The sequence below is a fragment of the Polistes fuscatus genome, unplaced genomic scaffold, assembly GCF_010416935.1.
Source record: "Polistes fuscatus isolate 324 unplaced genomic scaffold, CU_Pfus_HIC Scaffold1, whole genome shotgun sequence".
Lineage (NCBI taxonomy): Eukaryota > Metazoa > Arthropoda > Insecta > Hymenoptera > Vespidae > Polistes > Polistes fuscatus.
The window spans coordinates 5,023,574-5,050,645 of NW_025112997.1; the positions used below are offsets into that span (position 1 = coordinate 5,023,574).

Consider the following 27,072-nt stretch of genomic DNA (forward strand, 5'->3'; position numbering starts at 1 on the left):
AATTATCAGCATTCGATAGTAATAACTCTAACTTGAATTAAAAACCACGATAATGTTGAACAACTAGGATGTAAAGATGTATACATAAACTGGTAAGTTTAGTATTAATTAAACTAACCAATTAAGAAGCTTTTTTTTTCTTACGACTTCAGATAGAAGATAGAGAGAAAAGAAATAATATAACCGGGTGGCTCGAAGGGTAAGAATGAAAATAGCAAGGGGTAGTGAATGGAGAGAGAATCGAAGGCCGCAGCTTCCATTCTAGCTGTGGCCTTCGAGAACCCCAACCTCCGTGAAAATCAATGTTAGCCACTGTGGTCTCGCGCTACTAGCCGTTCAGATAACGTCTTCCCCTTCACTCGTTCTCCCTCATTTTATTCTCTCATCCCTCTCTCTGTTTCTCTAAGAAAGTTCCTAAAAATACATCACCTAACTCGTGTATTTACTTACACCTCTAAACACATGTAGTATACAGCTATACATAGATGTACCTGGCACAATCTTTTTTAAACGTGTTACGTCGTTTTCTTTCGACCTGTTAAGAACGACGTTCTTAAGAGTATCTATTATTAGATTATTAAATATAGCCACGAACCAAATAAACATTTAAAGACTTCTTTTTACAATTTTGCGAAGTGTCATAAGTGAGAAATAATCAAGTAATATTAGTAATAGTATTACTACCCCTTAAAGATATCCCATAAAAAGGGACAAACGAATAGACAGAACCGGCATGGCGTACTTACAAACAACAAACCACCTGCTTGACTACCCTCTATCGAGCCGAGTCCAACCGAAAACAACCGAACGGAACATCATCATCATCATTATCATCATCATCATCATTATCATCATCCATGTTAAACGTAATACGAGATTCTTTCTTCTCGTTACATAGAAAAAAAGAAAAATATATATATAATGCATTGCTAAAAAGTAAATTTTTATAAAAAGTAAGTTCGCTAGCAGTATAATAAAGACACTATCCCTGTCTTGCAATACTTTGTTGTATTTACTTTGACATGAATAAAATATTTATTTTTTTATAGTTCACTCACAAAAAACAATACTTATTATAAATAAACATAAGAATTTTTCTTAAACTTGCGTCTATATCATATATATATTCTTTCATATCATCATATTTTTCTTCCACTACCATCGTATTTTTTTTCCCACCTACGATAACGATATTTGACGGGGATGTGCTACAAACGATGCGTATAACGCGTTTAACGATCCCCCGTAAACTTCGAACATTTTGTTACTCCTTCCCTAACTATAACACGATTAAATATATTTTTTTTCTTCTTTTTCTACCCCTTTTTTTCTTTTTTCTTTTTTTTTTTTATTGCCACAGACCACGCGCGCGTATACGCTCTTCCTCGTGCGAGCAAATTATCCTTCGAAACGCTCGCTCTCGTATTTATTTTCCCTCTTCTTCTTTTTTTTTGTTCACTTGTCTCTCTACGTAAGTACATTGGGTGTTTTTTTCCTTTTTTGTTTTCACCTCAAATTGCAGAATAAAAAAAAAAATTGACGCAACGCGAAAGCAATTTTATTCCCGATAACGAAATATCACGTTTTTACATCCTTTTATTTTTTTATATGTTTGATCTGCTTTCATCTTCTTTGCCTATTAATTGAGATAATGTACGTATGTAAAATGTATATAAATGTAATAGATATAATTTAATAGTCTCTTTCTCTCTCTCTCATTCTCATTCGTTCACTCACTCTTTCTATTTCAAGCGGGGACGATAACTCACAATTAGCGCCTCATTCAGTAGATTAAAATAAATAATCCTTTTAATAAGCGAAATTCGATGTAATGTCTGTCATAAATCGCTATTGAATTCTTAATGATACAACGATGGTATAACGTATGACGTATTATTATTTTCAATTGTTCTTCTTGGTTCATCTAGCATAGTATATATATTTCTTTTTTACTATATATTCTTTTAATATTTTTAAATCTAAAATCTTTAATTTCAACAATTTTATTTTTTATTTTTTAATTTTAAAATCTTAAAAAGAAACAATTAAAGAATTTCTCATTGTTTAATGACTTTATTTTCAATACCAATTACTACTCTTTCAAGAAACTTTGGCGAGTTCAAAATTAAAATTGAAAAAGTAATATAGAAAGAAGAAGAACAAAAATTTAGTTACAATCTTGAAACCAAGAAAAAGTGCAAAAGAAATATAACGAACATGTTATGTCCAAGATTTCTGTTGTTTATTTTCTATGGACATTTATCGGTCTTGCTTGATAATTCTATGACTAATAAGACAAAAGAAATAATGAAAAATACAATACCAACCTCTGCGATGATCCTTAACGATTTTTTTCTTAATTCGGCGAAATGTGTTAAAGAAATCAACAATTTACAAGATATCAGACTTGTCTAATCTGTTACTACAGGTCTCCAATTTGTTAATAATGAAAACATTACTATTTTATATTAACTTAACTCTCCTTTCTTCTTAAACAATATTTAATATATCTTTTATACTTGCTCTAATAAAAATATACATAAAACATAACTATTCTTATGTGAAACACCAACTATGTACAAAAACGTTTAAAAAGATATTTTTTCCAAATGATTGATAAGATCGTTGTACTTGAAATTATTAGGATTATTATTAAATGTTTCCAATAATTTCAACCTCTGTGAATTTTTACCAATGTAATATAACTGTAGTTCATTGGTTAAACATTGTGCCTCTTGACAATTTAAAAAATTTAAATCGAATTCACCACGCATCAATACTATTCCCATGCTATCCTTGAATTCTGTATAATGCGTTAGGGTTAAACACTCCGGTGCATTCTCCTTGTGAGTCTGATACCATAACAGGGATGTCACATAAACTTTATTTCCTTGGAATTGACTTAAGAAAAATTCGTAACCCTGTTTCCTTGGTAATGGTAAGAGAAACAAAGGATATTTACTTCCATAACCAAGTATCTTTTCATATTGCTCCGATTCTATTATCGCACAAATATAATCTTTCTGCTTATGATACTCCATCCAAATTTCACCAATTTCTTCTTTAGTTTTTCCCTTTATCATCTCTATGTTCATAATATCACTGAGACGTGCTTCTTTGATAGGTGATGGTTGTAACACTTCTGCTTTGGCTTTAGCTTGATATAAATTACGCTCTTGTTCTTGTGTTTCTATAATACAAAAAGATACAAAAAACCTACATGTGAAATGAATTAATCCAATAAAATAATAGATAGATAACATGCTTAAACCAGAATGTCTGTGCGATGAATTAAAATTATTTTGTCTTATCTCAACGAACACTATCTACGATAACAAAAATAACAATAATTAAAACTACATAAAAGTAGATACGTTACCTTTTTTCTTTTGCATTTTTTTCTCTTGTTCTTCAATACGTTCTTCTAATAATTCTGGATTTATCAATTGAAGTTCTGCTATTTTCTTTGCATACTTATCAAAGTAAGGATTACTTTTCAAGTTTTCTAAAACTCGATCTGTCTTAGTTCGAGATGCCATGAATATAAAGGATAATGCTACTTTATTTGCTGTAATATATCGAGAATAACGAAATATTGATGAAAACCATAAGCTCATAATCAACAAATGTTAACCTATTTTTTTCTTATTCAAACTATTTTAAAATATATTTAGTCACGTGTTTATGTAGACAACGCGAACGATCGAAAAAATAAACGCATATTAATTAGACGAGCGTAGCGAATTAATTACTTTACTTGTCTTAATTAAATTAATTTATTTCTCGCGTGCATAAATTTGTAAAGTATTTTACACGTAAAGGTTTATAACCTACACAAGCTTATGTACCGACTGATACTGTTACGCGTTACGAGGACCACTGTAGTTCACATTTTATTCACGCGCGTCGCTGAAGTCACACGTGTTCTAAAAAAAATGGTGGATAGTTTTAAAGTGACTTTTATATCATTTTTATTTACTTGAATTTATAATCAATCCTAAAATTCATACGTCATTAATGTATACTCGATTTTATCAATACTTCTGTAATCTGCATATATTTTTGCAAAAATTTATGTGAATCAAGATATATATGTGAAAAAAGAGAACTATAAAAGTATCACAGTTTGTAAACCATTCGGAATTATGCATTTTAATAATTATTTCAATTTAAAATCTATTTATTACAAAAATCATGTCGTCTAGTCATCACTCTAATCGCGTTAAAAATGATTCAGACTATAATATAAAAAAAAGGAGATATCACGAAAGAGATGACAATAATGTTGAAAGTAAAAAACACAAGCACAGCTCGTTTGGTCATTCGACCTCGCAAGGATATAAAAATGATGATGAATGTAAACAAGTGGATTTAACTAATGACCAATATAAGTCCCAACACGATAATAAACATTTTTCTTTTAGCAAATACACGAACGAATTGAATAAAGTATTTACAGCAAATGTTAACTTAATTTCTGATACAAATGACTTTTGGAAATTTGTTCATAAATATGAAATGATAGAAAAAAGAATGAGCAATGTGAATGATGCAGGACCGGTCTATGATTTGAATGCGCTTGGGGTACCAAAAGTATATCACAAAGCACACTGTATAAATTTTAAATTAAATTTAACTTTTGGAGAATTGTTTGCCAGAGTTCCTGAAACCAAAGCATTGACTAAAGAACAATTATTAAAATTTAAATATATCATTAATTTATATTTAGATTTTAAACAAAAAGAAAAATTTACTAAATTAAAGAAACTTCGAGAAACGCAGGCCAATCTACCAGTTGCTCAGTATAAGAATGAAATTATTGAAACAATTAAAAAAGAAAGAGTTGTTATTATCGCTGGTGATACTGGTTGCGGAAAGTCAACGCAAGTTCCTCAATATTTATATTCTGCTGGTTTCAACAAAATTGGTAAGATATTTTATTTACATTTTTTTATTAAACATTGCATAGAATAATCAATATACTCATTTTTACAGTTTGTACAGAACCTAGAAGAATAGCATGTATATCTTTAGCAAAGCGTGTTGCTTTCGAAACATTGACTGAAAATCATAATGAAGTTGGTTATCAGATTCGCTTTGAAAAACAAAAAACACAAGAAACTAAAATAACTTTTATTACAGAGGGTTTACTTTTAAGACAGGTACAAATTATTCTGATCAGAATGATAATGTATTATAATGCATAATAATGTATTAATCATTTTTTCATATATACAAATTAGAGATTTACTAACTCTGTAGGTATCTGGTGAATCTGGATTATTACCATACGACATTGTTGTATTGGATGAAGTACATGAACGCAATTTACATGGTGACTTCTTATTAGGCGTCATGAAATGTATTATACATCAAGAATCTAATATAAAATTGATACTGATGTCTGCTACCATCAACATACAATTGTTTAGTGATTATTTTTCCAAGGAGAATGCTAAAGTGATACAGGTTAAACAATATAAATATATATTTGTAACATAAAACAATAGTAATGCATACTTATCGTTCATTCAAATTATTTATTGGGATATTTAGGTTCCTGGAAGATTATATCCCATTCAATTATTGTTCCGACCTATTACAATAGAAGATATGAAATATAAGAATAATAGATTTAATCCCAGTCCCTATGTACAAATAATGCAAATGATTGATCATAAATATCCAGGTAAAGATATATTTTATCTAAAAATAATATTACAATTAAGAGAGAGAGAGAGCAAAAATTATTATTATTAATAATGATTTGATTTATTTTCAGCCGATGAAAAAGGTGATTTATTGATATTTTTGAGCGGAATGAAAGAAATTACTGCAGTCGTAGATGCTGCCAGGGAATATAGCATGAAAAAAAATAATTGGATTATTTTACCATTACATAGCTCGCTCTCTCTTGCTGATCAAGATAAAGTATAAAATGAGATAAAATTTTAAACAATTTTTATAATATTAATTATCGAAAGTATCTCAGAAATTAAATATATGTTTTTCAGGTATTCGACTATGCTCCAGATGGAGTGAGAAAATGTATTGTATCTACAAATATTGCTGAAACCTCTATTACTATAGATGGAATTAGATTTGTAGTCGACAGTGGTAAAGTCAAAGAGATGAGTTATGATCCTTTGTGTAAAATGGAACGTCTCAAGGAATTCTGGATCAGTAAGTCTAGTGCAGAACAGAGGAAAGGTCGTGCTGGTAGAACTGGACCAGGTGTATGTTACAGGTATGTTAAAATTTTTAAACGGTGTATACTAACAAAAATATTGTAATAACAATTATTTACAGACTTTATTCCGAAGAAGAATACACGGCTCTTGAAGAATATACAACACCTGAGATCCAACGTGTTCCTTTAGATTCTTTACTGTTACAAATGATTGCTATGGGATTACCAGATGCAAGAAAATTTCCATTCATAGAACCTCCGTCATCGGAAAGCATAGAAAATTCAATATTATCGTTAAAAGAACACGTAAATAATCCATACTTTTAGCCGATTATAAATTTGAATCAACGTTTATCTATTATATGAGTTAGCTATCTCCTTTTTTATTTTAGAGAGCATTAACAAATGATGAAAAATTAACATCTATTGGTCAAACATTATCGCGTCTCCCAGTTGATATTAGAATAGGAAAGATGTTAATAATGGGTTCTATTTTTCATCAAGTTGAACCAGTATTATCACTTGCCGCTGCTTTAAGCATACAAACTCCTTTTACCAATAGAGCCTATAAAGATATAGAATGCGAGGTAAGAATGTTAAATTATTTATAATTATTATAATTGTTTTTAATTATACTTAAAAATTGTTAAAGACGTCTAGGAAAAAGTTAGAATCTGACCATGGTGATCCTATAACGTTATTAAATGCATTTAGAGAATGGTTGGAAGTTAAACAACAAAGTACACACGAATCTAGAGGAAGTGGAAATAACAGCAGAAAATGGTGTAAAAGAAGAGGCTTAGAGGAACAAAGATTTTATGAAATGATCAAATTACGAACGCAATTTAAAGAATTACTTCAAGTTAGTTTAAATAATCCATCAATATTTGACTGGTACATTTCATATCTCAAAAATTAATTGATAAAATCATTTATTGCGATATACAGGATTGCGGTCTATTAAAAAGTTTAGCTGAACCAAATTCTTCTATGACCAGTGCCGAACGAGCAATACGACATGGTGAATTAAAACTTTTAAAATCACTTAAACAAACCTATAAACAAAGTGCGCCTAGGAAACGTAAACAATTAAAAGTAGACACATTTGATATACAACTAGAAGATGATAATAACGATGATGAAATAGACATAAAAGATGTTGAATTTCGAATGAAAAATGATGCAAATCAAGTTCAGAATCTTTTAACTGCGGCTACTGCGTGTAGTTATAAAGATTTAATGATGTTAAAATTAATACTTTGTAGTGGTTTGTATCCACAATTCGCATGTGCTGATGAATTCAATTATTGCAAGGTAAAAAATGTTACTTTTTGTAAATTAATGTAACTTATCTATTTATATTATTATTACTATTTATATTAAAATGTTTCAGTCTACAAGCGAGCAGCTGTTTCATACAAAAACTAAACCGTATATTGCATTACATCCAATGAGTTTCTTTGGTAATTATCCACAAGTTCTGCAACTTGAGGAACATGATATAATATCGATACCGAATTTTAAAAGCAAAACTCCTGTTAGTTCTAAGCATCAATTATTAACATATTTGTAAGTATTTTTTCTATTAAACAATATAAATATAAATGATATTAATTATACAGTGGGTAATTGGTTAATGAAAAATTCGAGTAACAAACATTATCTTTAAGTGGATTATCCAATTCAATCACCTATTGTATTTTATTTTTATCTAATTATTTATTAAATGTTATATATTATATATAACACACAGATCTCTACTAGAAACTACAAAGCCTTATTTGGTGAACACACTTAGAATGCCTGCTGCACAAACATTATTATTGTTTGCGCAAGAAATTGATACTAATGCTACTTTTTCAATGTAAGTCCATACAAAATTATTGCCAGATAGCATCGATACATTGATAAATCTGTTACAATCGTATAAATATATTTATTTGAAATTTTAGGATAGTATGCGATGCATGGCTGCTATTAGAATTTCCTGTGCCCGATACCGGACAAACATTATTGATGAAATCTACTAGGCTACGTCATAAGTGGGAATTTCTTTTAAATGAAAGATTGAAAGGTATAATAAAAAAAGAAAGCTGAAAAGAATTTGAAAAAGAATACTAATTGATCCTTTATTTTTTAGAATCAGGGACTGCAAAAAATATGTCTAACATTAGTGATATAGAATATGAACTTACTCAAGAATTAATTGACTATATGCATACAACAGTTCCATACGTTATAAAGCGTCTTTTACCTGCTGATTTAAAGATAATATACGTTGGGAATGACGAAAATGCTGTACATATTGATCCTAACCCTTTTAAACTTGATTTCAAGCCCGTATTTAATTCAATAAAAGGAGGAGTGCACTTGACTGATAATATTACATATAATTGGTATGGAAATATTGGTACAAAATTTGTACACATTGATCAGTTGTAATATAATCTAATAATATTTTTAATTTATTAATATAGTATAAAGGAAACTGATTGGAGTGACAAAATAGCTGTTGATATGTGTGAAACTACCTGGACTTGTCAACGATGCAATCTAGAAACTATCTTCACTAGTATTGAAAAACTTCAACATCAAAGTACTTGTATGCAATCATCGATGAAAGAAACTACTAATAAAATAGAACATGTAAAGGTAAAACCCAACAGTCAGGCTTACAATTGTCCTGAATGTTCAAAAGCTTTATATCTCACGCCTATCGAAATATTGAAGCATAAGAGACAACATATAAAAGCAAACATGCCGTGAACAGCATATTATATTGTTAATAAATTTATTTTTAATTTTATTTCTAAAGAAAAAAACAAAAAATATAGATATATATTATATATATTTGTACATTTTTCTATGTATAAATAATATACAAAAATTTCAAGTAAAATGTAATCATGTCCATGGTAAGAAATTTACGAACATAAAACATCCTATGATTGTATATCCTAAAAAATATAATAATATAAGTTTATCTTTTATGGTATAGTTTTGTTTAAATAAAAATAATATTTTCGAATTAGAAAATAAATTTTGTTCACGTTTGGATATCGAATCACTTGCACTATCGAACTTTAGTACACGAGATAAAGATAATGCACAATACCAATAAACAAGAGGACTAGCAGAACATAATAAACGTGTGCTTACTTGAATATGTACAAAACAAATACAAAATATTGTTAAAAATATTCCATGTATTACGAATACAAACATTTCCGCTGGATATTTTTTTTCTATTTTATTTTTCTCATACTTTATATCTACAAGTCCTAAAGAAAAGAATTGCATTTTATGTTCCGAATAAAATTCTATGATACATTTGATCATAATGTATAATATCGGTAAAGCTAAAATAAAATTAGGAATCTGCTTTAATTTATAATAATTTAAAAAACCAATATTCCAGTATTTTTCTTGTACATATGAGTAAGCCATGGGTATTTGTGCATGGCACCATGTAGAAGAAGTACTATTGTATTGCAATATTAAGTTATTTTTTGTAGCATAATCTACAATATGAGTTGGTAATATCGGTATATTTAATTCGCTTTTACAAAATATCGTGTAATTATATATTTGTAAGACTATGAATGGAATGAAAGATAAAATGACTATTATCAATAATTGAAACATACTTACAATTAGTATGAATCTTTTCTTTACAATTAAATTACATAATTTTATAATGGAAATATGATCTTTTTTCGAACTGATTTCTAACGTTAAAGTATTAAATATATTTTTAAATCTAAAATATATTAAAAAACCGACATTTACAATGCCATTCGATCTTATAAGAGTAGACAATCCTAAGGGAACAATTGTAAATATATTATTTTTTATACTTTCTAGCATGGTATAAAAAGTGAAATATGCAAAAATAGTTTCGGTATATGCGGCAGAAAAAAATATACTGGCCGGATTTATGCAATATAATATCGCCGCTTTATACGCTATATTAGTATTTTTTAATACTAATTTACTGAGGTCAAAAAAAATAGATACCGATTTAATGAAACATAAATAATTAATTAGTATAGCTGCAAGGATCAAAGAGCTGTGAACGTTAAATATAAAAAATATCTTTCTTATTATTATTGCAGTAATTCGAATAATTCCAGGATATAATGGATAAAAAGCAAGCATGTTTTCATAAGTATATCCATACTTTGCTATGTGTATGAAATACTCTGCATCCCATTTTATTAAACCGTCGAATAAAAACCTAATTGTAATGTCATAATTAGAAACATGTTCGTGAATATCAGGAGGACTTTTAAAAGCATCTGCATTGTGATCGGGAAATATAATATTGAAAAGGAATTGTAAAATTAGTAATAACGTTCGAGAAATTATAGCAAAACATAAAATCTTCTTCTTCGCTGCGTGCATTTTTCAATTATCTGTAATGCTCGTATAATATTTAACAAGTTTTACTTCTTTCTTCTTTCATTTATATTATATTCAAATTGAATGATCATAAAAATACTTAAATTCTACGTCAAAAAACTTCGATGATTCATATCTTGTGGTTTTCCTGCTTTCTTTTATCATATTCTAAAAGAATTCAAAATTGCATTGTATAAGTAAATCGTTCCTTTTAGTAGTCGTTTTTATTATTCTCTAGTTAATTTCATTAAAATATTATAAAACTATAACAAGCAAAAAAATAAACAAGATTTAACAAATTAGTCAAAATATTCTATTAAAGTATATAAAAAGAAAAATGATTTTTTTATTATTATATTTGTCCGTTTTAACAGTTCAATTAAATTTAAGTAATGAAGAAACTCCTGTTTTGACAACGTATATGAAGAAACCAGGTAAGTAGAAATACTTCATTATAATTTAAATGTAATACGCATATAAAGAATTTGTATATATGTTTTTTGTTATTTTAATTATATACTTGTTATCAACTCTTTATGCAAATCAGACTTGAGAGAAAATAAAGAAAATTTAATTCAATGGTTACTTACTGGATATTCGAACCCAAAAAAACATAAACTCCCAATCAAGTATCGTGACCCAGGTTCAATTGAATATCCTGGATATGATGGATGGTACAATAATATTGGTCGACCAGAAGTTGGCGCAGTCGATACTCAACTTTTAAGAAGATTGCCTGCAGCTTATAAAGATGGAGTATATAAACCTGATTTGAAAAGTAGACCAAATCCATTGGATATAAGTAGAGAATTATTAAGTGGAGAAATTGGGTCTGAATCTGTAAGAAAAAGAAATGTATTGCAAGTATTTTTTGGTATGTGAATAAATCTTTTAACAATCATGTGAATAGCGATGATTATTAAATTAAATACAAATATAAATATTATTACTGATTAATATATTATGTAGGTCAACAAGTTGTGGAAGAAATATTGGATGCCCAAAGACCAGCATGTCCTCCTGAATATATTAACATAGAAATGACAAAACCTGAAGGTAAAATTAAACAAATGCCTGTACTGCGTACACGTTATGACCAATCTACAGGTACTTCTCCAAATAATCCACGGCAACAGGTTCAGTTATTTAAAACTTTTATTAAAAAAAAAAAATAATAATAATAATAACACTTGATAAATAATTTGTTGAAATGTTATTTTATTTATATAAAATTTTGTTATTCTGTAGTTAAATGAAATAACACCATATATAGATGGAGGATTAATTTATGGTACTAGTAAAGCATGGTCAAATATGTTAAGGACATATGCTAATGGAACTTTTGATACAAATGGTTTACTTGCAACGTCTAAAGATTCGTATCAGTATCCAGAAATAAACACAATTAGATTACCAATGGCAAATCCACCACCTCCGATCAGACATGATAAATACGTTTCCCGACATTATACGGAGAATGTCAATAGATACTTCAGTAAGTATAATTTTACTTGCACAATGATGAAAATATTCAAATTTTTAATCCACAAACTTTCTTAGCAAATTCAGCAATATGATGATCTTTTGGAGTACATTCGTATTCAATTGGTTCTGAATAAGGCATCGGAACGTCTATTCCAGTACAACGAATTGCTGGTGCATCCAGTTCATAGAAAATAGGATTTTCCATAATAGTTGCAACTATTTCAGAACCTACTCCACACCTAGGCCAACCGAATTCGACTGTCATTACTCTATGTGTTTTACTGATAGATTTAAAAATCATTTCCCAATCAAGAGGTCTAAGAGAACGTAGATTAATAACTTCAGCCTCAATTCCCTGTCCTGCTAAAATATCGGCTGCTTTCATAGTAGATACTGTCGCTTGACCATGAGTAATTAACGTAATATGCTTTCCAGATTTTTCTATTTTTGCTTTACCTATTGGTATAACAAAATCTTTGTCCATAGCTTGATCCGATAGAGGGAATTCAAAATTGTAAAGAATTTCACTTTCCAAAATTAAGACAGGATCTGGATCCCTTACAGCAGCTTTCAAACTACCTCTATAATCTTCGCAACTTGTAGGAGACATAACTTTCAAGCCAGGAACACTCATATACCAAGCTCCAAAACATTGCGAATGCTGAGCTGCTAATCCTTTAGCATTACCATTTGGACCACGAAATACTATAGATACAGGATATCTTCCTGCACTCATATAACAACTTTTAGCAGCTGCATTTACTACTCGATCAATAGCTTGCATAGAAAAATTAAATGTCATAAATTCACAAATTGGTTTTAATCCAGCTAATGCAGCTCCAATGGTTATACCACAGAAACCTGCCTCGGTTATTGGTGTATCAATTAATCTTTTATCTCCATACTTTTTCCAAAGTCCTCGTGTTACTTTATATGCTCCATTAAATTCTGCAACTTCTTCTCCCATAATAAATACTTTTTCATCTCGTTCTAATTCTTCGTCAAGAGCCAAATTCAGTGCATCTCTTACAGTCATTTTGGTAATGGATCTAAGAGATCTTTTTTGTACGAAATGAGATATTGATAATAGTGATCGTCTCAAGAAATAAATGGTTAACATTTTTAAGGAAATATTTAATAATTTGTGTGCATTAATCTTTGTTTTAGAATTAGGAAATCCAAGGGGGAATGAAAATCCGTTTCTTTTGACATTTGGAATAATTTGGTTCAGATGGCACAATTATATTGCGAGATTCATAAAGAGTCAACATAAAAATTGGACGACTGAAAAAATTTACAATGAAGCTCGTAAATGGGTAATTGCGACGCAACAGCATATAATTACCAATGAATGGATAAAAGAGTGGCTAGGAAAGAAATTACCACCATACGAACGTAAGAATAAAAATACCAATGATCAGTATTAAAACAAAATCTGAATGATATGTTACACAAAATGATTATCTTATAAATTTAAAGGTAAAAAGAGCTTTATCAAATGTTATATATTTATTATAGGCTATGATCCTAATATCGATCCACAAATAGATCAGTTTTTTCAAGCTGCTGCCTTTCGTTATGGTCACACTTTAGTACCAGCTGGTAGGTTCAAAAAATTATATACAAAATAATAAATTTAATTCATGGCCTACTTAAAAAGAAATAATTGAAATTCTATTTAAAAAAACAAATTGTGATATTTAACTTTATGAATATATTTATATATGTCTATTTAAACATATAAATTGCATTAATCACACATTCGCATCAAAACAGGTGTTTATTTACGAAATTATGCAAGAAATGAATGTAAGTTAGAACTTAATGCACGAGCTATTAGAACATGTAACAATTACTGGATGCCAAAGGTATTGCTCTATAAAAAATCAATTTTTTATCAATTTGTTATCAATTTCTTATTCTATTAAAAGTTATTTTCTAGAATTCTTTGTTCCAAAATGAAACAAAATTAAATATTCGTCTCAATATCGAGCAGTTAATAATGGGTATGGCTGTGCAATTAAGTGAAAAAGAAGATCATAAAATAATAGAAGATTTACGCGGTCATTTATTTGGACCACTTGAATTTTCAAGAAGAGATTTAATGGCCCTCAATATACAAAGAGGCAGAGATCATGGATTACCTGATTATAATACTGCACGGGTTGAATATAATTTAACTAAAATTAAAGACATGGAACATTTTAAAAACTTGACATTACATAAGATTAACCCACAGGTACGATAAAAAATTTGTAAATCTCTATTTTCTTCTACATGTTACTAAATAATATTTTGTGTGTTGTCCGGGTATTAGATTACCAAATTATTTAAATTATACAATAACTCTGTCGATAATATTGACGTTTGGGTCGGTGGAATATTAGAAACTCGTGATAATCCCGGAGAATTATTTCAAAAAATTATCACCGATCAATTTGTGCGTATACGCGCAGGAGATAGATTTTGGTATAAGAATAAAAAAAATGGGTACGTAGAATACTTTTTACACTACATTACAACAATTCTTTAAATCTATGTATTTTGGAAAAAAATAATTAATTAATTATACAGATGTAATTCTCTCTACTGTTTAGATTATTTACACAAGAAGAAATAGATAGATTAGAAAATTTATCATTCTATGATATATTGATATCTATAACCGATATGAACTACGATGATATTCCACAAAATCCTTTTTTAATTCCTGCTGATGGTACGCAAAATATTCACCTATACTACATAGATATCATAATATAACTTTTTGTAAAATACATTATTTTTTTCAGATAATGATATAAGCAAAATCTGTAAAGATGTATTGAGAAATGATTGTTGTAACTTGATAAAGAAAAACAATAACGATACCGAAAACAAATGTTATTGTGCTCCATCGGTTAATGTAACAAACGTTGAAAAATGTACTAGTTTAAAAACCTATGATTACTTTAACAATAGCGAAATATCTTTTGTACTTACATTTACGGGATTAACTGGAATTTTCTTTGGTATATATTATGAAAATTATTATATTATTATAAAAATAATTAATATTATACTCCATATATATATATATATATATATATATATATATATATATATATATATTATATATTATATATGGAATATAATAATATTAATCATATATAAGGATATATATATGATTCAAATAATAATTTCCCATATAGGAATAGTTATATTTCTTCTTTACAAGTTACATTTTAAGCAAAAGGAACAAATAAATTATCAATCCAAATGCCGTATAACATTTCTTGCGAGAGAAAGTAAAAAACTGATATGTACGGGTAAGATATTTATTAAATAACTATTTTTTCATAATATTATTTTATGTTAATAATTGTATTTTCACAGCTACCGAATGGCAGGGCCGAGGATTGGAACAAAAACTTGTATTTGTTATTTTCGATAGAGAAAACATGCTACTTGAATTACAAAATGTTGTTGGAAAGATAACGAGGCTCATTGATTTTACGAATGACAACGTAGTAAATGTACTTATGATTAATATTAAATCTTTTTATTAAAAATATATTTTTTATCTCGGATATAGAAAAGATTGATCTTAATTTTAGATATTTGTCTCATCTGACAGCAATTATATTATGATTAAAGTTCAACACAATTATGATTTAGTACTCAAATTTGATTCATTAGATTCAAAAACTTCATTTCTTAAAGCATTTGAAGAATTTATTTCTGATATTTCTATAAAAACTTTGAACAAAACTACAAATATTAATAGCACGGAAATGTTGAAGAAAGCTACTACGAAGAAAGATCGTCAAGATAAAATAGAAAAATTTTTTCGTGTTGTCTTTGCACAGGTATAATTCTATAACGAATTAAAATTAAATTTTATTACATGAAATTCTTGATTTTCTTTTGTAACATTTCTTAATATTTACAACATTGCAGGCATTTCATATAGTGCATACCGAAGATGAAATATTGCAAATAGGTTCAAATATTGCAAAAGAAGTGATTTATACGGAATTGGCTATTACCGAATTTGCAGAATCATTGAGTATGCGACCGGATGCAGAATTTATTAAAAAGGTAATAAATCATAAAATTTAATTAATATGTATCGTAATAACAATTTGATTTTTTTAGATATTTAATTTGGTCGATAAAGATAAAAATGGTTTTATATCGTTCCGTGAATTTGTTGATATGTTGGTAATATTCCTCAAAGGTAGTGCAGAAGAAAAGATGAAATTTATGTTTGATATGTATGATATAAATGGTACAGGAAGACTTACAAAAGAAGATTTTATGATCATGTTAAAGTAATGCTTTCTTTATTTTCTCTCTACTTTGCATGCGTACGTGAATCCAAGTAAACTCTTGATAACGTGTTTTTGTTGTTAGATCCTTTTTAGAAACTGTCAATACTGATGTAACACATGATGAATTAGAAAATCTTCTTCATTCAATGATGAACCAAGTAAATTTGGCTTCTAAAGAAACTATTAATTTAATGGATTTTAAATATCTACTTAGAGAATTTAATGATAAACTTAACTATATCGAATTAGAATTTAACGTTAATTCTGATGGAAAAACAAGGAGATTACATGCAGGAATGGGAACTGTCAAATCATCGTTTGTAGGAGAAGTACAAAAAACAGTGGATAGCTTGTATACGGATCTGGATGACTTGAAATCAAGAGTTGAGGGTAAAATTACAAAAAAAAATATGGATTGGAACAAAGAGAAGGAAACAATCGATAATCAAAAGATCGTAGATGATACCAACGAATATAAAAATATTTATTGGTATCCAATGATGAAATCTCTTGCCAATAAACAATTACAAATATTTTGGATGTCTCTGTACACTGAGATCTTACTTTTAATATTTATAGAACGCGCATACCGTAAGTATCTTCATTATTTTCATATTTTTTCTTATAACAATATGTGATACGTTTTATATCCCAAACATGAGAAACACTTAAAATTAATTAAAAATAAAAATCAATTTTAAATTAAAATCGTTCAAAATCATTTGCAGATTATTCAATAGAACGAGAACATACAGGTTTGAGACAAATTTTAGGATATGGTTTGGCACTTACAAGAGGGGCAGCATCGGCTATTATGTTTACATATTCATCACTTTTGATTATGACATGTCACAACATCAACACTTTACTAAGAGATACAATTTTACAATATTATATTCCTTTTGATTCTATGATCGACATGCATAAATATATCGCATATTGGGCTCTTATATTTACCGGTATGAATTTTATTACATATTTTTCTTTCATTGATAAAAAGTTTATATATATTGTTCATAAAATATATTTCAACTTCTGCTAATTTAGTTCATTAATATATATTATAATGTAGTATTACACGTCATTGGACACGGTTTCAATTTCTATCATATATCAACACAAACAGCCGATGATCTGACATGTTTGTTCCCTAATTATTTTCATTCGTACGTATTTTATTTCTATATAACGTATGATAAAAAATGATCATATAAAAATAATTGTCTTTATTTAGAACCGACGAACTTCCAAAATTCCATTATTGGATGTTTCAAACATTAACAGGCATAACTGGTGTGTTGTTGACTATACAGACTGGTATAATATTTTTTTTTTCACTGCCTATTGTAAGAAGAAGACTTTATAGTTATTTTTCCTTTACTCATTCTTTATATCCAGTCTTTTATATCCTTATGATTCTACATGGTACAGGAAGATTAGTTCAAGTATTTATCATTTTTATAATATAAAATTAATTACTTGTTTGTTCCTTTTTTTTAATTTAATAATTAATATAATTATTATGTTTAATAACAGGAGCCATATTTTCATTATTTCTTTTTGGGTCCAGCAATACTATTTGTCCTAGACAAAATACTTACAATGACAAGGAAAACGATAGAAATACCAATATTAAAAGCAGGCATTCTACCCTCAGGTAAGACATTAAAAATCCATATGAATAATTATTATTATAATTATATTTATGAATGTTATATAGTACAATATATGGTATATAGGTGTAACATGCATAACTTTTGCAAAACCTCAAAATTTTCAATACAAATGCGGACAATGGATAAGAATTGCATGTCCAGCATTAGGAACAAACGAATTTCATCCATTTACTCTTTCTTCCGCGCCTCATGAACATAACTTAATGACACATATCAGAGCAGTTGGACCATGGACTAAAAATATTAGAAGTCAATTACAATTTTCGATGTCCATTAATAAAACATTACCAAAGGTAAAAATAATATGTTTTATTATGAAATTGATATAATCTAATAATATTCATTTTGTGATATATAAATATATTTGATATTTTGTTATAGATTCATATAGATGGGCCATATGGCGAAGCCCATCAAGATTGGAATAATTATCACATAGCGATAATGGTGGGAGCTGGAATAGGCGTAACACCTTTCGCATCTATATTAAAAGATATAGTTTTTAAATTTAATCACAATTATGCTTTAGGTTGCAAAAAGGTAATAATAATTGATATACTTATTTAATCCTTTCGCTGTGATAATAGTATTATAATAAAAGTTCATTTTTCTAGGTATACTTTATATGGATAACAAGAACGCAGAAACAATTTGAATGGATGGTCGATATACTTAGAGAACTAGAAAAATCTGATATAAACAATTCTGTATCTGTACACATTTTTATTACTCAATTCTATCAAAAATTTGATTTGCGTACCATTTTATTGGTAAAACATATTTTTTAAATTAATAATTTTTAGATAATATGTATAACGACTTTTTATAGGCATATGTTAATTTAAATTTTCATATCTTTCAGTATATATGCGAACGTCACTTTCAAAGAATATACAACAAGTCTTTATTTACTGGTTTAATGGCAATCACACATTTTGGAAGACCTAAGTTTTCTCAGTTTTTTCAATTAATTCAAAAATTACATCCTAATGTAAGTATATATATATATATAAAACAAATTTTTTAAATATTAAATTATTATAATAATTTTATATAAAATTTTGGTTTGTTTCAGGTCAATAAAATTGGTGTATTTAGTTGTGGTTCGCGATCAATTGTTCATTCAATCGATAATGCTTGTAATGAACTGAATTTAAAAGAATGTAACACTTTGTTTCAACATAAATATAAAAGTTTTTAAATCTTTTTAATATTATATATATTTGGAGATTTTATATACACGTATGATATAAATTAATATAACTTATCTATAAACGATGTAAAATCTAATACTTATTTTCTATTTAATGTGTAGAAAAAATTCAATTCTATATCACTAAAAATAAAATAATTAATTTTATGAAAATTACCTGACCAAAAAGGAAGTAAATAAATCCCAGTAGCCATGAATCTGTGATTATTAAATGTTATTAACTTTAATACACAAATATTCTCACTTTAATCACACCAATAAAACAATAACATATAAGAGCAGCCATCTTTAAACGTACTAATTGGTAAGAATGATTAAATATGTGAAACCGATATGGTAGGAATTGAGCTTATACCAGTCGGTAAATAGATTACTACTCTATTAATTTACTACTCTGTCGACAAATTTGGAGCGCAAAAAAGTTGGCACAGAATCTTCAGAACTAAGAAAAATGAAGATATACATTTAATTGCTAACTATCAGCTAATTCGAAATCCATATTTTTTAAGATTTTTTATTAGTTATTTAATTAGTTATTGATAATTAAAAATTAAAAAATTTTTTTTATTATTTCTCAGTAAAGCAACGTAGTTGGCCACAGCAGAAAAAATGAATAAGTACACTAATTTGCTAATGAAATGTTTATTTAAAATACATAACGTTTAACTTTATTAATTAATTATTTAATTAGTTATTAATAATTAAAAATCAAAAAACGTCATGAAGAGGTTATATGTTATGCGCATGCGCAACCACAAATTCAAGGTGCAAGTGCACTTTGAAAAAAATAAAAGTAAATTTGGTAAACCTGCAGGGGATACATAATTTAATAATTATAATAATAATTTGTCAAATAGTTTATATATTTTAAGAGCGAAAGGAAAGATGTTGACGAAAATACAGGATAAAAATAATTTAAGAGAATATACTGACCATTAAAAATGAGTATATTAAAATAAAATCTTTAATAACGTAAACCAAATGACTTGGTCTTGTAATATACATTTACGAAATTAAATTTTAATATAATATATACACTGTAACAAATAGTAATATCGTTTAAAAATGAAAAAGAGTGTACACATATATACATAATTATTATTATAAAATTATATGTCTAAGGGTATTTTAATTTATTATGAAAAGAATTATATTTCTTATGAATTAAATGAATAATTTATATATCATTATTTACAGTAATTGCAGTGGATTTGTTTACATTTTCTTCATTTACAGAAGCCATTATTTTTGCATCTTTTGCATCTTCTATATTTTGTTCATTGCATGTATTTATATACTTATCTTTTTCTTGCATACTAACCGAATTATCGCTAACGTCACTACCTGCATTCACATTCGATTGCGTTGCTTGTTTCAAAGCTAAATATTCTTCAACCGAACCTGTTGGTTTTGTTTCTTCTTTATCGTTATTAACTTCTGTAACGCGAGATGGCGAAGAATTTAAATTTGGTGAATTAGTGAGTTTGGAAAGTCTTTGACGTTCTCTTAAACGTTTGCGAATTTCAGATTGTATTTTTGATTCTTTTATAACGCTTTGAACATCGTCTGTTTGGTAGTAACGAGTCGCCCATGTTTCGGCTGATTTCAATTTCTGCGAATTGGATAAATTAGAATCTATCACTTGAGAATTCTTTTGTTCCTTTGTAATACTATTATCCTTAATTTTAGTTTTTTCTTTATCTTTATTTTTATTCTTATCATTGTCACAATTTTCCAAGTCATCCATATCATCAGAATAATTATCCAAATCGATTATTTCCTCAAAGTCAGCCAATTTATCCTCATCGGAAACAACCTTTTCTTTCGAGCATAAACCAGATGGTACAGATTCTTTCTCTACTTTCGATACATTTTCTATTAATTTTTCTTTTTCTTCAAGCACGTTTATTATCTCTTCTTTCTTTTCTAAACATTCATTAGTTTTATTATCTGTATTTGAAAAATTTTCAGATCTTCCTTCACTTTTAGAATGTGACTTCTTTTTGACTTTTTTACGTTTTACAGAATTGTCAGCAACATTTGTAGACGATGATGCAGAGCTATTTTTATTATGTGAAGTGTGAAGAGTAGATCTTTCTTCGGTAACAATATTAGTTTTTTTATCGTTATCTTTTCCTTTAATTACTCTTGATTCTTTAACCCCTTGATCTATAGAACTAGCTATGACATTTTTATTATCTAAACTGGTTGTATTTTCTATTTTACGTTCATTTTCTAATTTTTGATTAACCCTTGTTCCAACCTCATCATTTTCACTTTCGCTAGATAATAATTCAATGGTTGGTGTAGGTTGAACCACTAACACTACGTCTTCTTCTTCACCATCCATTCGCTGAGAACTTATAATTTTCTCTAATTGCCGTCGGCAATTCTCTTTTGCATTAATCTCATCAAGTCTTGTTTTGTTAACATGATTTTCTTCAACTGCACCATTACTTGCCAATGCCTTGGTTTCATTGGAACTTGGTATTATATCATCTTCTTTACGTATCAAAGCTCTTATCGCCCTCGCACGCATTTCTAATTCTAACAAATCTAACAAACTATCCGCTTCTTTTTCTTTACCTGTTTCTTTCTCGTCTTCTTTCTTAATTTTTACTTCTTTATACTTATTATTGCTTCCATCTTTATTAGTAGTCTTTGTTTTTACCTTACCATTTCCTGTATCTTCCTTTTTATTATTACTTTGTGATTTAATTTTATTTGTAGTTTTGTGTTTTTTCACTTTTGTTTTTCCAGACATACTATCTTCTTTCTTAATATTATCATCCTCGGTAAGCCATTCCTCAGTGTCAGATATAATTTCTAAGGAAGGACCTAACATAATAAACATTGGTTAAATTTAAAACAATGTCTAATCAATTAAATTTAATATTAATTCCCTGTACTATAAAACAATGCGCGAGATTCATGATACACAATGGTTCAAACAAGAAAAACACAAAATATAGCATCAACTTTGGCACACAGCTCTGCAGATTAAATTATAATGCAGTGTTAATTCATATGCAAGATTTAACTACCTGATTCATCTGATTCACTAGTGTCTGATGATTCCAACATTGGTTTTCCGTCCAGAATGCATAACACACGAGTTTTGGACATTCCACTTAACTCACTAGCACACCATTCCTCCAACTCTTCAAAATTCATTTTCTAGGATGTATATTTTTCAAATGTATTAAATTTAAAGAACTCTTATGTGATATTAACTATGGATCCTATATCATTATCAAATCTGATAAACCTTGATGCATCTTTTAAAAATTACTAAATATTTAAAAATGTATATTATTATAAGTATTAATTATACCTTCAATGCTTGTGGTAACATCATACGTATTTTTTCTGGTTTAACAGATTTAAAAAGTTGACGTGCTAATTCCCTACGGTTTGATAGATAATCTTTCATAGGTTTTAAGTCTCTTGCATCTATCTCCTCATCCGATGATACAGATGAAGAAGAATAAGATGAACTAAATTCCTGTAAAATAATATTTTAATTTAGAGATTCGAAAATTTTGATTAATAATTGGTTTAAAAACGTAACCTCACTAACTTCACTGCTATGTGAATTCTTCTTAGTTTTCGACATCTTTCACACTGGCATTTCTTTTGATATCAATTAAATATTAATTTAAATTTATTAAATTCTATTTAACAACAGAGATTCAATCTCTTGCATAATTAATATTAACTTTTCTAATGTTGACAATTTTATACAGTAACATTATTTACTTTTTAATGATAAATTTATCAAATTTGGATACAAACTTTAGAGTGTGGCGTCCTCTATACATTCATTAAACTTACTCACTTTATTATTATCTGCCTGCGCAACAAATCATATTCAAGCAGGCTGACAACCTAAGCCCTAACCTAAAAGTATTAGTTGGCATCATTGCTTAAACTAAACGCAGTTAACTAGAAAATTAGAAAACACTAGGCTAAGTATTGCGCGCAGCTTTAAACGAGATGTTTTCATTATCTAATTATAAGTTGTGTTTAATTAGTGTGTGATATTAAACCATTAAGAAAGTTTTATGTGTTAACGTATACACGCATTATTATTATAATTATATGTAGATTACCCCTACAAGAGGTTATGTAAAGTTATATTTATGAAGATTCTTCATCCACGGATGCAATGCCGGATTTTCTTTATAGAATTCTTATTGATATTGTAGGGAAAGTTTTAATTAACATTGAAAGAACAGAAATTTATTATTGACACATAGTAACTAACAGATGGTTAAACAGGAGTCTATTTTATTTATTGTTGGTAAAATAATAATTAATTTGTTTATGTTAAATATTTTCTTTTTTTTTAATACACAAAATTTTTATGCCTACTTTATTAAAGATGAAAAGAAATATTATAATTTTTTGTTTTTTGTAGAAAAATATGAAATTAATTTGATTTACGTTTATTTCGACAAATAAATGCAACGAATAATTTATGAAATAGGTAAATAAGTTTACATGTAAAACATTAAAATATTTTTAATTGTTTCGATGAAAATATAAAATAAATTAATTTCCGTATAATAAATAATAATAATAAATAGATTCTCCTCTTATGTAATGTTAAAAATAAAGTTAAGTAAGATGTACTGCTATTGGTCACTTGACTGCCGTGATTGGTCGTGTGATTAGTCACTCCGTTGCATCTTTCGGTTGTATGTGTTTAACTAACAATTTACAGATGGCGCTTTTACAAAGTGCACACTCTCTTACTCGTTTTAGAATCACTGTGAAGTTATAACCTATCATATTGTTGACAATAGATTGTCAACAAAATGTCTATATTTTAAAATAATCTTATAATTATGTTTAACTGTGAGTATATATATATAGAGTGTTTCTTTTTCCAAATGTGAAAAATAAAATGTAATATATAATTGTCTTTATCCATGATTAATATATTTACAAATTCTTGACAGGTGACAGTTAACCCATCTCATCAAATATATTGTCTTGTGTGTATATTGCAAAAAAACTTAAGATTCACCGCATGATCACATCCCACGATCGGAAGTGCATTAAAACACTTTCGATGGTAGCGGCAAATATTTTGTTGAATATGAATCTTATATGACACAATACTTTATTAAATTAAAAGATTAGGAATTAAGATTCTTAAGTAAAGAAAAATACAAATTCAAAATGTTAAACCGATTTAAATCAGTATTAATGAATGCTGTAGGAGTAAGTGATCTTGACTTACAGTATCCAAATGAATCGAACGATGATGTGATGATAGATTATGTCAATTCTAATTTTGCGATAGAAGTAGAAAATAAACCTTATAGTCGACCTAGTTTCCTAGGACTTACAGCCGAAGAAACACAGGTATATTATTTTTTCAGTATATTTATCTTTACAATATATTTTTTTAATGATTATTATTTTATTTAGTACATATATACATATACTTACTAAATTTCATGTTAGGTCAGTGCTGACCATAGAGTAAGACCTATAATAGTTCCAAGGGATTTAAGCCGATTACCATGGTGCGCTGGCTATGCCGAATGTATAAATGCTGGAAAAAGTGTTTGGAACGAGGATCAAGCATCTGCAACCCGAGGAGACCTAAAGTTAACTGATCTGAATGCTTCATTGCCTTATGTTATGTTTTCTATGTTTGACGGTCATGCTGGATATCAAGTAGCTCTTACCGCAAGATTACATTTACACAGAATAATTCTTGTTAGTAGGGCACATTTATAAAGTACAATGTTTGTTTCTTAATATTTCATTGGCCATGAAAATATATAAAATTTGTTTTCTTAGGAAAGGCTGATCGCTATACCGAGTACTGTATTATTAAATGAAGATGAAGAAGAATTTATAAAAGGTAAAGATTTAGTTACAGGTGCTATTGAATTAGCTTACAGACAAATGGACCAAATGGTAGAAGCTCAAGCTCAAAGTGGTGGTGGAGGCTGTACAGCTATTACTATTTTATTTCTTAATGGTAGATTATATGCAGCTGGTGCGGGTGATTCTAGGTTTGTAATTAATTTATGTACATACATATATATACACACATAAAATACATTATATTTATTTTTATTTTTTTTTAACAGAGCAGTGCTCGTATTAGGAGATAGTCAACGTGCTCTTACTAGAGACCATACTCCTGATTCTGAATCAAATCGCGTAAGAGCTTTAGGACTTTTAAGAAGTCATGAGTTACTGAAAGGTCACTTTACACCATTAGAATTCAAGAGAAGGCCATTACAGAAAGAATTAGGAACTATGGTCCTATATAGAGAACCTTACATGACCGGTTGGGCATATAAAACGTTATCACATCCTGATTTGAAGTTACCTCTTATTTCTGGACATGGAAAACGAGTACGTGTCATTTTCATAATGCCTTATATAGCTTTTGTTATAAAAAAAATACGTGTATAAGTATATTTAATTTAATAATTAAAATCACAGAGTAGAGTAATGGGTACTATAGGAGTAACAAGGGGTTTTGGTGATCATGGCTTAAAAGCAGCCAATACAGGTGTTAATATCAAGCCGTTCTTATCCTCTCAGCCTGAAATACAATCCTTAAAATTGGAAGATTGCAATCTTACAGAACGAGATTGCATAATCATTGCTACCGATGGATTATGGGATGTTGTTTCTGACAAAACGGCAGCTACTATTCTTAGAAAAACACTTGCACCAGATGCACCTTCTTTAGAATATAGGTAAACAAAAATTAGTAAATTAATCATAGAAAATAAAACTTGAAATTACGCAATCGAATATCTTATTGATTAATATCTTAGGCTTACAATGGGTGCTCAAGAATTAGTACAAGCTGCTAGAGGTCGATTAATGGGAAGAACATGGGTAGGAAAATCAGAAAATACTAATGAAAACGAAGATAAACTCTCTCTAATGGCTTCGGTTGACGATATAAGTGTAATGGTGGTACCATTGTATCCATATCTTTGCGAACATAAACAATGGTTAAAGTCAATTCAGCAGGAAAGAAAGTATTCTACTGATTCCTCACACATATCTATCAATAATTCGATAGAATAATCATTATTAACTAAGTTATTAAAAGTGTGCATAAAAACATTAGTTTCTCTTAGAAAGAGTATAATCTTATGTATATGCAAATAATAGTTATTAGTAATAATTTATCATTGACAAGAAAAAAGAGATTTTCTTTGTATTTTCATATAATATATAAATTTAATTCATAATTTCATAAAAATGGTAAAGTATCCATTGAAAATAATTATTTATTATATACTGCCACTATATGAAATCTAAATATTTTAATTAGATTTTCTGTTTTTAAATATATGAAGTATAAAACCTATATTGTAGTGTTATATTAATTATATATAGGTATATATTTATTTAAAAGAACATTCCATTATTAATATGTTAATGTAGTTATATCTTTTTTAACAATCTTCAACTGTAAAAGTAGATAAATCTCCTGAGTTTGTATTGTATGGTTTTATCTTTTGTATAGTTCTTAATCAAATTTTTTAAAATCGAAAAATTATACCAACGGTGGTAAGATTAAAAACCGAAAAGAAATTTAGAAAATTATGTTTCTATTTTTGGCTGGTATTAAATTATTATCAACGACGTTATTATTATTTCTATATAATCATAGCACTTGTATTTGTAAACTGGTACAAATTGATCGATTTAGCTAATATTATTAATTAAATTGTACATAATAGAATCAAAGTGCATTGCTCTGAGCGCAGTATGTAACAATTATAGATTTTATTATCTTAC

At 28.1% G+C, this 27,072-nt stretch overlaps 7 protein-coding genes across 9 annotated transcripts; 3 read left to right on the top strand and 4 right to left on the bottom strand.

Annotated features, from left to right (window-relative positions):
• Nucleotides 1-2,588: 2,588 nt before the first annotated feature.
• On the bottom strand, nt 2,589-3,539 carry LOC122521851 (ATP synthase mitochondrial F1 complex assembly factor 1). Its single transcript, XM_043642560.1, has 2 exons — nt 3,380-3,539; nt 2,589-3,190 (listed from the first exon to the last, which is right to left on the bottom strand). Exons 1-2 carry the CDS (start codon nt 3,537-3,539, stop codon nt 2,589-2,591), a joined length of 762 nt encoding a protein of 253 aa, XP_043498495.1.
• A 305-nt stretch (nt 3,540-3,844) lies between these two features.
• On the top strand, nt 3,845-9,036 carry LOC122514345 (probable ATP-dependent RNA helicase DHX34). Of its 2 annotated transcripts, XM_043631115.1 has the most exons (16): nt 4,268-4,357; nt 4,425-4,927; nt 4,996-5,162; nt 5,263-5,469; nt 5,557-5,689; nt 5,783-5,931; nt 6,015-6,247; nt 6,310-6,496; nt 6,583-6,777; nt 6,843-7,052; nt 7,139-7,504; nt 7,584-7,759; nt 7,944-8,054; nt 8,143-8,264; nt 8,331-8,586; nt 8,668-9,036. In XM_043631115.1, exons 2-16 carry the CDS (start codon nt 4,519-4,521, stop codon nt 8,954-8,956), a joined length of 3,210 nt encoding a protein of 1,069 aa, XP_043487050.1. In that variant the 5' UTR covers nt 4,268-4,357; nt 4,425-4,518; the 3' UTR covers nt 8,957-9,036. The 2 variants fall into 2 exon arrangements, with proteins under 2 accessions (XP_043487042.1, XP_043487050.1); XM_043631107.1 differs by having other exon boundaries at nt 3,845-4,927.
• Nucleotides 9,006-11,617, bottom strand: LOC122514467 (GPI mannosyltransferase 2). Its single transcript, XM_043631330.1, has 3 exons — nt 11,542-11,617; nt 11,182-11,429; nt 9,006-10,759 (listed from the first exon to the last, which is right to left on the bottom strand). The coding sequence occupies exon 3, from the start codon at nt 10,592-10,594 to the stop codon at nt 9,095-9,097; it is 1,500 nt and encodes a 499-aa protein (XP_043487265.1). The 5' UTR covers nt 10,595-10,759; nt 11,182-11,429; nt 11,542-11,617; the 3' UTR covers nt 9,006-9,094.
• Nucleotides 10,958-19,288, top strand: LOC122514344 (dual oxidase-like). The gene is made up of 26 exons (XM_043631090.1): nt 10,958-11,025; nt 11,139-11,465; nt 11,561-11,727; nt 11,840-12,086; nt 13,244-13,471; nt 13,595-13,678; nt 13,853-13,944; nt 14,019-14,315; nt 14,394-14,566; nt 14,674-14,795; nt 14,869-15,087; nt 15,268-15,384; nt 15,452-15,591; nt 15,673-15,924; nt 16,016-16,156; nt 16,214-16,389; nt 16,472-16,980; nt 17,118-17,348; nt 17,462-17,555; nt 17,624-17,834; nt 17,926-18,046; nt 18,129-18,358; nt 18,447-18,605; nt 18,680-18,835; nt 18,928-19,056; nt 19,141-19,288. The coding sequence occupies exons 1-26, from the start codon at nt 11,013-11,015 to the stop codon at nt 19,264-19,266; spliced, it is 4,761 nt and encodes a 1,586-aa protein (XP_043487025.1). The 5' UTR covers nt 10,958-11,012; the 3' UTR covers nt 19,267-19,288.
• Nucleotides 12,046-13,280, bottom strand: LOC122514479 (pyruvate dehydrogenase E1 component subunit beta, mitochondrial-like). The gene has a single exon (XM_043631357.1). It carries the CDS (start codon nt 13,194-13,196, stop codon nt 12,123-12,125), a length of 1,074 nt encoding a protein of 357 aa, XP_043487292.1. The 5' UTR covers nt 13,197-13,280; the 3' UTR covers nt 12,046-12,122.
• Nucleotides 19,289-20,435: 1,147 nt separating the features above from the next.
• LOC122515698 (MATH and LRR domain-containing protein PFE0570w) lies at nt 20,436-23,082 on the bottom strand. Of its 2 annotated transcripts, XM_043633106.1 has the most exons (4): nt 22,859-23,082; nt 22,613-22,783; nt 22,323-22,455; nt 20,436-22,116 (listed from the first exon to the last, which is right to left on the bottom strand). In XM_043633106.1, exons 1-4 carry the CDS (start codon nt 22,892-22,894, stop codon nt 20,456-20,458), a joined length of 2,001 nt encoding a protein of 666 aa, XP_043489041.1. In that variant the 5' UTR covers nt 22,895-23,082; the 3' UTR covers nt 20,436-20,455. The 2 variants fall into 2 exon arrangements, with proteins under 2 accessions (XP_043489041.1, XP_043489051.1); XM_043633116.1 differs by lacking the exon at nt 22,859-23,082 and having other exon boundaries at nt 22,323-22,520; nt 22,613-22,704.
• A 774-nt stretch (nt 23,083-23,856) lies between these two features.
• LOC122515707 (protein phosphatase 1H) lies at nt 23,857-26,466 on the top strand. The gene is made up of 7 exons (XM_043633127.1): nt 23,857-24,138; nt 24,243-24,651; nt 24,754-25,011; nt 25,096-25,313; nt 25,392-25,662; nt 25,753-26,012; nt 26,094-26,466. Exons 2-7 carry the CDS (start codon nt 24,466-24,468, stop codon nt 26,350-26,352), a joined length of 1,452 nt encoding a protein of 483 aa, XP_043489062.1. The 5' UTR covers nt 23,857-24,138; nt 24,243-24,465; the 3' UTR covers nt 26,353-26,466.
• The last annotated feature ends 606 nt before the right edge of the window (nt 26,467-27,072 follow it).

Coding starts and splice junctions, on each gene's coding strand:
- LOC122515707 (XM_043633127.1), top strand. CDS start 24,466: ATGTTAAACCGATTTAAATCAGTATTAATGAATGCTGTAGGAGTAAGT. Junction 25,012..25,095: donor ATTTACACAGAATAATTCTT/GTTAGTAGGGCA, acceptor TTGTTTTCTTAG/GAAAGGCTGATCGCTATACC. Junction 26,013..26,093: donor GCACCTTCTTTAGAATATAG/GTAAACAAAAAT, acceptor TTAATATCTTAG/GCTTACAATGGGTGCTCAAG.
- LOC122521851 (XM_043642560.1), bottom strand. CDS start 3,539: ATGGCATCTCGAACTAAGACAGATCGAGTTTTAGAAAACTTGAAAAGT. Junction 3,191..3,379: donor AAAAATGCAAAAGAAAAAAG/GTAACGTATCTA, acceptor TTTGTATTATAG/AAACACAAGAACAAGAGCGT.
- LOC122515698 (XM_043633106.1), bottom strand. CDS start 22,894: ATGTCGAAAACTAAGAAGAATTCACATAGCAGTGAA. Junction 22,784..22,858: donor AGAATTCACATAGCAGTGAA/GTTAGTGAGGTT, acceptor ATTATTTTACAG/GAATTTAGTTCATCTTATTC. Junction 22,117..22,322: donor TAGTGAATCAGATGAATCAG/GTAGTTAAATCT, acceptor TTATTATGTTAG/GTCCTTCCTTAGAAATTATA.
- LOC122514344 (XM_043631090.1), top strand. Junction 11,728..11,839: donor CAAATAATCCACGGCAACAG/GTTCAGTTATTT, acceptor GTTATTCTGTAG/TTAAATGAAATAACACCATA. Junction 15,592..15,672: donor CGAATGACAACGTAGTAAAT/GTACTTATGATT, acceptor TCTTAATTTTAG/ATATTTGTCTCATCTGACAG.
- LOC122514479 (XM_043631357.1), bottom strand. CDS start 13,196: ATGTTAACCATTTATTTCTTGAGACGATCACTATTATCAATATCTCAT.
- LOC122514345 (XM_043631107.1), top strand. CDS start 4,195: ATGTCGTCTAGTCATCACTCTAATCGCGTTAAAAATGATTCAGACTAT. Junction 6,497..6,582: donor TATTATCGTTAAAAGAACAC/GTAAATAATCCA, acceptor TTTTTATTTTAG/AGAGCATTAACAAATGATGA. Junction 7,760..7,943: donor CATCAATTATTAACATATTT/GTAAGTATTTTT, acceptor TATAACACACAG/ATCTCTACTAGAAACTACAA.
- LOC122514467 (XM_043631330.1), bottom strand. CDS start 10,594: ATGCACGCAGCGAAGAAGAAGATTTTATGTTTTGCTATAATTTCTCGA.